Below are 9,530 nucleotides of genomic sequence, written 5' to 3' on the forward strand. Positions count from 1 at the left end.
GGAGGGGAAAGGAAATGTGTTTTCTGCTGAGTAATGCAGTAAAAAAAAAAAAAAAAAAAAAAATCTTGGAAAAATAGGATGAATCCTGACATCTTCAAGCATGTGCAACACTAAATATTTTAGGTAACAGACAAAAAAGTGAACACACAGACACCCCCTCTCCAAGATGACTCAAACCACTTATTATCCGATTCTGGATGAAGCCCCCACTCGACAGCTGGGCCAGAAAACCGTGGGCTCTGCCACCGCAGAACCTGGCATCCGAGTCCCGCGGGACGCTCGGCTGAAGGTTACGGGGGTGTCCAAACAATTCTGGGATCTCCAGTGCCACTGCTTGGAGACCTCCCCCACCGCCGAACGCCAAGGAAATGGTGTTGCCGTTCATAAATATTTAACAAATGCGTCTCCAAACACACCGGGGGATCACTGGAGAGCGTGGAAAACAAGCCGGGTGCACAGGAAGCTCAAGGTCATTAAGGAGGTGAGAAGAAGGGACCAACCACCCACAGAATCATTTGTGACGGGATGCAAAAGGATGCCCCCACCGTAGGATCCACCGCCAACACAGGGGGCTCAGACGAACTCGGTCTCTCCTCCTAGGACATCCTCCCAGCTCTGCGCGGACCACAAAAGGCGTTCACGTGCAAGGCTGACCTTCGAATCTCACGGAGCCCCAGAGGAAACACGGCCCCAGGGGAGGGGGTGCAGGTTGCTCACCCAAACCCTTAACTCACAAAGAGAAGGCGTGTGGGTCTCAGAAACGTCAACAGCTCTCCGTCGCGGCAGCCACAGAGCATAAAGGGCTCAGGAGAGCCCCGACAGAGCCTTCCTTTAATCTGCCTAATTACGGCCCCTCCATCTTCCAAAACGGGAGGGGGGCGTTAAGCAAGCAGCCCCAGCCGCACCCTGACACCCCGCCCTGCGTGGGTGAACACGCGACTGAAAAGATGTTTAGGTTTACTTAATTTGAGAACCATCTCAGCCTGTGTTTATTCTCCGCATAAATACACCTCCAATTAATTAAACGAGCACTTCCCTCCTTGACTAACCTCTTCACAAGCCTAGGCTTTTGGCCGCTGCTGGGTGATTCATCCAGCAATCCCATCGTGGCAGAGTCTTACAAAACCCTCTCCCCATCAGCGGTTACCTAGCAACCAGCCTAGCAACCTGGGAGCCAAGAGATTCATCCCCGAGTGATAACCATAAAGTAACATCCAAAAAGACATCTCGTCTCAAGGATGCCGTCCAAAGGTATATAAAGAGGAGGCGCAAAGCAGCCGGCTTCCCCGCTCCCGAACCGCACAAATTAGAGACGAAGGGGGACACGTTAGTTACTTGTTGCTCCAACAGCTGAAAGACGCAGTTCCATTCCTGCAATTCACACAGGGAGACGAAAAGAACGGGGGCGGTGGCTGGGCTGGGAGCCACACAGAAGCCGCCCAGTCACCGAAAGGATGAGGAAGAGGTTCTGTCCAAAGCAAAGCTGTGACGGAGCCCCCAGCACGGCCCAGGGTGGAGGCCGAACCTTCCATCACAGATCCGTCTCCGGGTCAACCTCTTCCCCCCACGCTCCCCAACCCTCGGCCAGCTGATGCGTCGCAGGAGGAGCGTGCCTTATTGTGGGCTCCACTCAGAGACGCCAGACACCTAATTGGGCAAGAAAAGGCTGGGAGAACATTCCAGAACGGTGAACACCATCAGCACTTCAGAAAGGTGCCGGCCCTCCTGAGCCTGCCCTGCCCTTGTGCTAGAACGCACCTCCAGCCACAAAAGGGCCACCGGAGAGCTCATGGTCACAAGGCACATTCCCAGGGTCCAGGTCCCTCCGCTAGAATCAAACTTCAGGTGATTCTACCGCAGGCGGCCCCAGACCACACTTAGAGGAACAGTGCACTGGGGGCCTCCCCTCACGCGCAGACCCCACAGCAGACGCGTGGGGAACCAGGTTAACTCTCCCTCCCTGCTGAGAATGGTGTCGGGGCACAAGCCCGAGGTGCCCACAGAACCCAGGTCCTTCAGCTGTGAGCGTCTGGCCCACAGGCCTCCCGGTCAAGCTGGCCAGGCCACACGGTTCAGGCCACACTCTGCCCCTGACCGTGACCTTGGGGGTCATGTGCCTGGCCGGGAGGGAACCGGTGACACGTGGAAAGGACTTACATCCACATACAGCCCAGAGAGAGGGCTCCATGGGGAGCTGCCTTACTCAACAAGCAAGGGTCCGGCGGGAAAACCCTGGAAATCTCCCCAAGTCCCCATGCACTCTGGGGCCCCCAGCATGGCTAGTCACCCAGTGATTCATCAAGCTGTTCCCGTGCCTATATATAGCCCCAAAGAGGAGGGGCTGTCATCCTTGCTGGCAGAGAGAGGCCACACGCTGGACCTCGCCAGGACATCTGGTCACACCTAGAGAAGCATGGCCCAAGAACGGCCCCTCAGAGGAGGGCCCCGGGCAGAAGGGAGCCTGGACAACGTGACACGAAAGGAAGAGACCAGAGAAAAACGATGCCCGCCCTGGAGAACACTCGGGTACATGGCCCACCACACATCCCGAGGCTGCCAGCGAGGAAGGGAACTTGTTGACCCGGAGTCCGGCTCCCTGTTTAGATGCTGCTACTGTCTCCTAACATTTGGCAATGGGAACCCCAGGAGGGCCAGGTTAATCCCCAGAGGCTGCATGGCGGAGCTGGCATCTGAGCCGGGACTGGAAGGAGCTGGAAGGCGGAGCCCATGGGGAGGTGTGCCTAGCAGGCCGTGTGGTGGAAAGGCACTGGCCTCGGAGACACGGACTAGTCCGAAGGACCCCAGCCCCCTGGTGACCACCTGGGACTCGAAAACCTCATCTGTGAAACGGGCGAGCACCGCCCCCTCCGGGGTGGTCGTGAACCCTAAGGAGGAGGCAGGTGCTAAGCATACGGACTTGCCTGGGCTGTTTATGCAGAAAACCGGGGAGACGGGCTCACTGCAGTGCAGTGCTCTACTGAGCGCCCGCTGTATACATCACCTTCTCAGACAGCCCCCAGCAGGAGGAGGCAGAGGTGAGACAGGATCCTGCCACCACAGCCCAGTCCACAGGGACGGGCTCAGATCTTCTGAGCCCTCGGGTTCTGGGCAACAGGCACCAGGTAACCACACAGATGCTCGGCTGTGGCTGCCCAAAGCCCTCGTGGCCAATGTGCGTCACTGGTGCCTTAAACAGGGAACCGAGGGACCCACAGCAGGTAAGCATGTGGGGAAAGCACCGGAGCTGGGGGACAGAGCCTGCACCTAATGGACCACAACAGACGATGGGTAGCCACTCAGGTGCCATGCTGCACCCCACTCCGAGGGGACCTAAAATGCCAGGGCTGAGAAGGGCAAAGGTCAAATCCGGAATGAGAAACCCAGATATCCAGGTGGTGTCAGCCATCAGAATGATGGATATGATGACCTTGAAACCGAGGTCATTTCTGCCTGGGCCAGCAGGCGGCAAATCCCCAGGGCACGCACCGCGCAGGTCACGTGAGTGGCCGCAGATGAGGCCCCTGCTAAGCCGGCTGGCCAGAGTGGAAAAAGACGTCGACCTTGAGTCACTCCAACCCGGTCCCGGTCATGAGCTTAAAGCCACAGATACACTGCCAAGCCGGGAGCCACCGGACGAGCTTCTCAGCCCACGTACCGTCCTTATGGCACCAGCGGGAACCACAGACGTGGGCCTCTCTGGGCCTCAACGTTCCCGCCGGAAAGGGGGCTCTCCTAGAAGTACCCACCTCTCGGGGCAGACAAATAACACGGGCGAACACCCTGCGGACACAGCAGATCATGACTCTGACGGGTCCGCAGGCCAGGCAGGCCCGGCACGGTGTCCCTCCAGCCCACGAGGCAGGCCGGAGCGATGGGAAGGAGGGATTCAAGGTCACAGCGCACCCCGGCTTCGCCAGTCACCCCGCGGAGCCGCCTCACCTCTGCGGGCTTCGCTCGCACCTAGCGACCGACCCACGGGCTTTCGTGAGCTAGAACCGCATGCAGTGCGTGAGACGCTGTGGGAACTGCTGGGAGTGTGGGTGTGCGAGCATCTGTGCACCCAGACACGAGCAGACTGCTCACACAGCCACACGGGGTGAACGGAGAGGCAGCCACGGCCACTCTGCAAGGTCTGGGCCACCCAGTGGCGTCTCTCAAATCACCCCTTTGAATCTGAGTGACGGGCACCATTTTACCACGTCTTGTTTCCCAAAGAACAAGTCCCCAAAAGATCAGTGTCTTAACTTCCTCCTCAAGCAGCCCAGCTGTTCCCACCCTCAGAGACCACCCAGCCTGTGGGGGAGGCTCCACCCCGCCCCCCACTTGGCTGGAACCCCGCCCCTTCCAACAGCTCTTCCCCCCTAGAGAACCTTCCAGAGAGAGGCCTCCCCCCTCCATGAGTGAGCGCTTCCAACGGCCCGTGCACAGACCACGCTGGCCACCAAGCCCCGTGCCTCCGCACCCTGCCGGGGCCGGTGAAGGACGGAGGCTGACCCCCAGACAGCTGGGACTGCCCCGGACCTCAACTTCCCCGCCTGCAAGATGGGTTATAGACCTGCCCTCTGGGGAGGAGGGTCACTGAGCTCGGCTGGCACAAGTAAGGGGCCCGGAACCGGGTCTTGCACGTGGGGAGTAGGCCGCCTTATCTTTGTTAGTCTGCTTCCTCCCTGGAACTTTGGAGGTAAAGACTTCAAGTCTGGAAAGTGATCTTCCCCACGTGGGTGGCCGCTGTCTAAAAGAAAGTTTAGGGGTGGGTTTTCCCCTTGGACTCACGGCTATAAAGAAGGATCCGGTGGCGGCCAGAGGGGCGGTGGCGGGTGGTGAAGTCGGGGAAGGGGGTGGAGAGCACTTACCTTGAGGAGCACCGAGTAACGGACAGAGCTGTTCAACCGCTACGCTGCACCCGTATACCCGCGACTAACAGAACACGGTGTTAGTTATGCTGGAATTTTTTTTAAAAAGTCGTATGTTAAAATTGAAAAACGTAAACACTAAAAAAACCCAAAAAGCCCAACAACACTAAGTTATGTGTGGTCATTCTGGAAAAGCAAGGAAATGAAGAAAACTTAAAAGCCACAGGGCTGGTTTTGCACAGCGGGGGTCAGCCAGATGAACCGTGTCTTGTCCTGACCCCCGTCACTTCGTGGGTCAGTTCGGCGGTTCCCTCCTGGACACAAAGGCAGCGTAGTCCCCATCGGGGGCCACTCACCTTAAACCTCTCGGTGACCCCCTCGGTGATGCTGACGGTGAACTCGGCTATCTTGGGAGGGCGCACTTTGCCCTTCTTGCGATCGGGCTCGTACTGGGTCTTGGTTTTCACCACCACCTTGTCGGGGAAACAGAGAAGCAGAGCGTCAGGGGTGCGGCCAGATGCATCCAGACACAAAGAGGGCAGTCGAGTCGCTGTTTGGCCACCAAGTGTTTGGCAAAAAGAATGAGGACAGCCCCCATTTATTGGAAATCTCGGTGCCGGGGCCTTCTAAGAAATTACCCGTTAATAACCCTGATAGCAGCCCCAGGAGGGAAGTATGATAACTCGGGGGCGGAGGAGTTAAGCCGAGAGGTGGCAGGGTGGACTCCCGACACGGTGCTCATTCCACTCATATCGCAAGCCCGGTGGTCGGGAGAGAGCGCTTGGTTTCCCTTGGTCTCTACGCCGTGGGTAAAGTGAGGCAAGAGGGGATTAAACGTTTCCCTCCAGGAGCAGGAAGGAGCAGGAGCCAGCTCGCAAGGAAATCGACCTCGTGGCTGTCTCCACCCCACCATCCTCTCCCTCTTCTGCCCCTGCAACGGCCCCCAGAGAGTCTCCCTCCTCTTCTTCCCCTCTGCCCCCTGTGAAGTGGGAGAGGCGTTTGCACCCAGGAAACCGGCCCTACCCTGACCCGTACACCCCCTTCCCCTGTGGCCCCCCAGCTTCAGATGAGTCCCGGCCCGCCCTCCAGCCTCCTCCCTCAGGCTCCCGGCCCCCTCTTCCTCACACCTGCGGCCGGGACGGTTTCCTCTCCTGTCCCCACCGGGCAGGGAGGCGTCAAGAGCTCACACGTCTCCAGTCCCTGGTCCCCCACTTCCGGAAGCCAACAAGTGGCCGCTGGACTGCGGAGAGCCAGCGACCCCCACGCTCTTCCTCCCCCAGAGAGGGCGGCACGCAGCTTGGGGGAGACACTCGGGCAGACCTAGGAAGACCTAGCGACTCAGGAGCTGGCGACGCTGTCCGAGGGAGCCGGGACCCTGGAGCCAGCCTCCAGGAAGGAATCGGGAGAGAAAGCGGCCCGTGCCAGCCACCACCGAAAAGTGACCCAAGGGCCACACTCCTGCTTCCTTCTTTGTTCCTTTCTGTGCGCACAGCTCTCCAGACATTGAGAGGGAGGGCGTGCCTGGAGTGACAGCCTGGGCGCCCACGTGGGGAGGGGCAGCCGGCTCCGAGACAGTGTCTGCGCATCACCCTACTGTCCTCAAGTCCCAACCGCACCTGACTGGCTGTGTGACCTTGAGCACGTGCCTGACCGCTCAGAACCTCAGGGTCCTGGCCCGCAAGCGGGAACAAGGCCTCTCCGACCGGGCTGCAGTGAGGAGGAGGAGGGAGCCCGGTCGGTATTCTGTCAGCCCGGATCCCTCTGCATCTTCCACTGACACACTAAGCGACCTTGGACAAGACCCTCTATCTCCACATCTGTACCACAGGGGCGGCAACGGTAGTTCCCTCCTAACGTCAGCTCGTTAAAGAAACGTAAGCCCGTCCAGCACGCAGACAAGTGCCTGGCCCCTGACGAGCGTTCATCAGACGTCCGGTGAGATGCCCCGACGTTGCTGCCACGTGACTGCTGTCACTGGGGCACCTCAGCACTCAGTACACATGCTCAGGACAGATTCCACTTGGAACCCTGACAGCGTTCCCTGACCCCATAAGCCATGCCACAGGGGACAGGTGACATCGCCCCCCTGAACCCTGGCTGTGAGCATCACAGCGCTGTTGTTCAGGTTAAGCGGGGTCTAGAGTGACAGATGTCTGGTCCCGAGCAGGGCGGGGCATGAGGCCCTGCCAGAAGCTTCTGTATCCGGGAGGAGTGTGGCCTTCAGCCACGTGACCTTGGGCGCATCTCGTGAACTCTTTGAGAGTCAGTCTACTCATCCGTGACCTCTGAAATCTTCCAGCCTAATCATTGGTTCCTGCTAGAAATCCTGTCCCTGGAGCATCGTTGCCAGCTCCTCCTCTTTGTCTGAACACCCCCAGGGGTGGGAGGCTCGTTCTCTTTCAGACCTACCTGGGCCACTTCTGGATGGCACAGCAGGTCGGCCAATGGATTGCACACCTGCCTGAAATCCCCCTCCCTGGTATAAGTCAACTGAGTGCCAGACAGTTCTGGAACGGAACAGACTGAGGGCCCAAGAGGAGGCTCAGGCTGAGCAGCGGGAGTCACCTGACAGAGGTGCTGCCTCAGGACACAGCGTTCCTGGCACAGGCTGCCACCACTCTTGGGCTGAGCTGGGAGGGGAAGGTGGGGGCGGTGGGGCCAGGCTGAGCTGGCCCGCAAGTCCAAGTCCCCCGCCCAGCTGAGGGAGCCCGGACCCACCCCTCCCCCAAGCTCCTCGGGACCATCGGCGCCCCAGAGCGGCCCCACGTGGCCTGGGTGCACAGGTGCGACGAGCTGATCCTCTTGAACTCAAGACACCTGCTGCCAGCCACGATCCTGCCCCTGCCCCCCACCCAAAACACAGACAATAAAGTCGGGGGGGACAGAAACCACTCCAGAGAGCTGAGTAGGTCAAAGAGTCCACATGGGAGTAAAGGAATCTTCCAGAAAGGAAGGACCCACCGCTGCAGATATTCCCCCCTCCCGGTCCCCGCCTGGTGGTCAGCAATCCCCAACGTGCGGGAATAAAAGACAAAGACCTGAGTCAGACCGTCCTCACCAGGGCTAAATGAGACAATATGAGGAAACGCACTTTGGGGAATAGAATGAGCTTAGTCGCGGCCAGGGTGGTTTTTAAGCAGCGGCAAGGTGGTCAGACCGGATGCCGTTTATTACCGTTTCAGGTTTGAGCTTTACAATACAATTGTGGAGACTTTTAAACATCGTATGTTTACCTTTTTAAGTGTTAGCTCTTGAAAATATTCTCCTCGACGTACAGAAACTATTTGATTGGATACTGTATTGAAGAAAAGAAGGGACTCTTCAAATCCAGCAAAGAAAACCCACTTTGGGGAAAGGATGACGAATGATTGATTGTCCCCGGCTACAGTAACACACACTAATACCCGGGCGAGCAGAGAGAGCCCTGACTTGAAGATTTCACAAAAGGAACAAAGAGAGGCGGGAGGCTCCCTGTAAGAAGGGACACCTTGCAGCATCCACAGCCAGTCTGGGAGGGGCGGGCGGAGAGGATGTGGACGGGAATTCAGCCCCTGAGGAGGGTCCATCTGGCCAAAGAGAGGGGCCTCCCCACCGCGAGGGGGCAAATCAGGCTGACACCGCGCCACCTGGGGAGGCACGCGGGGCAGCCGCGCCCCTAGACTCACCCCAGACCCACGGCCCCCTGCTACCCTGAGGCAGGGCTGGGGCGGGGCTGTGGCGCCAGGGACCTCTCTCGGACAAGACGCCCACGAAAATCAAGAAGGGACCTTTCCCCCACCGCGCTCCCCGGTCAGGAAGGACCTGTCACCCAAGGCGGGGGGCGGGGGGGAGCACGTCTCCAGATCCGGAATCCCGCGCGGGCACGTCGTCCTCCCGGGGGGCTTCCTCCCTCCGCGTCGCCAGCGCACCGCCGCGCGTCTCTTTTGTTGCGGCCGCCGCCCGAGACTTGGGGGTGCGCACCCGGCGGCGCGGGGGCGCCGGGGGGCTCTCACCTTGTCCGGGGGCGGGAACTGCAGCTGATTGACATCGAGGGGCGTCATCAGGGGGATGGTGTCGAAGCCATCCTCCAGCAGCGGCTGCTTGGTGCCCTTCTCCGCGAAATTGTTCCCCAACTTCACCATCGTTCCGGGAGACCCGAGGCTAGCGCCTGCGAGGGAGGGCCGGCCGGGAGTCACCGCGAGCTCGCCCGCCCCCGGGGAGGAGTCGGGAGGACGCCGACCCGGCGGGGCTGGGGGAGGGGGGGGGGTGTCCCGGCCCCTCCCCCCGCGGGACCCGAGCGCAGGGGCGCACGGCGGCCGGGGAGGGGGCGCGCCCCGTCCCGGAGCCCCGCGCGGAGCCTTCCCACCCCTCCCGTCCCCCGCGCGCCGTCCCCGTCCACCCGCCGGGGAGCCCGGCGGCCGCGGACCCCGCCCCGGGCGGAAGGGGCGGAAGGGTCGGGCCCGCCGGCCCCACTCACCCACGCCGGCTCGCAGGTCTGGCTCCGAGCGCGCCGCGAGCCTCCGCGTCGGCCGCTCCCGCGCGCAGCAATGGCGGAGGCGGCGCCGCGCGGGGCCGGGCGGGGGAGCCGAGCGATTGGGCTCGCGGCCGCTCCCTCCTCCCGCTCGCCGCCTCCCTTCCCGCCGCCCCCGGGGCCGCCCGTGCGCCGGCGAGTGCGCGGGCGGCGGCGGCGGCAACTCC

General features: G+C 60.7%; 1 protein-coding gene across 1 annotated transcript in view; it reads right to left on the reverse strand.

The window, feature by feature from the left end:
- The window catches only part of NSG1 (neuronal vesicle trafficking associated 1), a 29,753-nt gene extending 20,296 nt beyond the window's left edge, over positions 1-9,457 (reverse strand). Inside the window, exons 1-3 of the mRNA XM_049630295.1 lie at positions 9,310-9,457; positions 8,846-9,000; positions 5,210-5,326 (exon numbers count right to left, since the gene is read on the reverse strand). Coding sequence (XP_049486252.1) covers positions 5,210-5,326; positions 8,846-8,974 — 246 coding nt within the window. The 5' untranslated portion in view covers positions 8,975-9,000; positions 9,310-9,457. The remainder of the gene's footprint in view (positions 1-5,209; positions 5,327-8,845; positions 9,001-9,309) is intronic.
- Positions 9,458-9,530: the final 73 nt, after the last annotated feature.

The sequence above is a fragment of the Panthera uncia genome, chromosome B1 (genome assembly GCF_023721935.1).
Source record: "Panthera uncia isolate 11264 chromosome B1, Puncia_PCG_1.0, whole genome shotgun sequence".
NCBI lineage: Eukaryota > Metazoa > Chordata > Mammalia > Carnivora > Felidae > Panthera > Panthera uncia.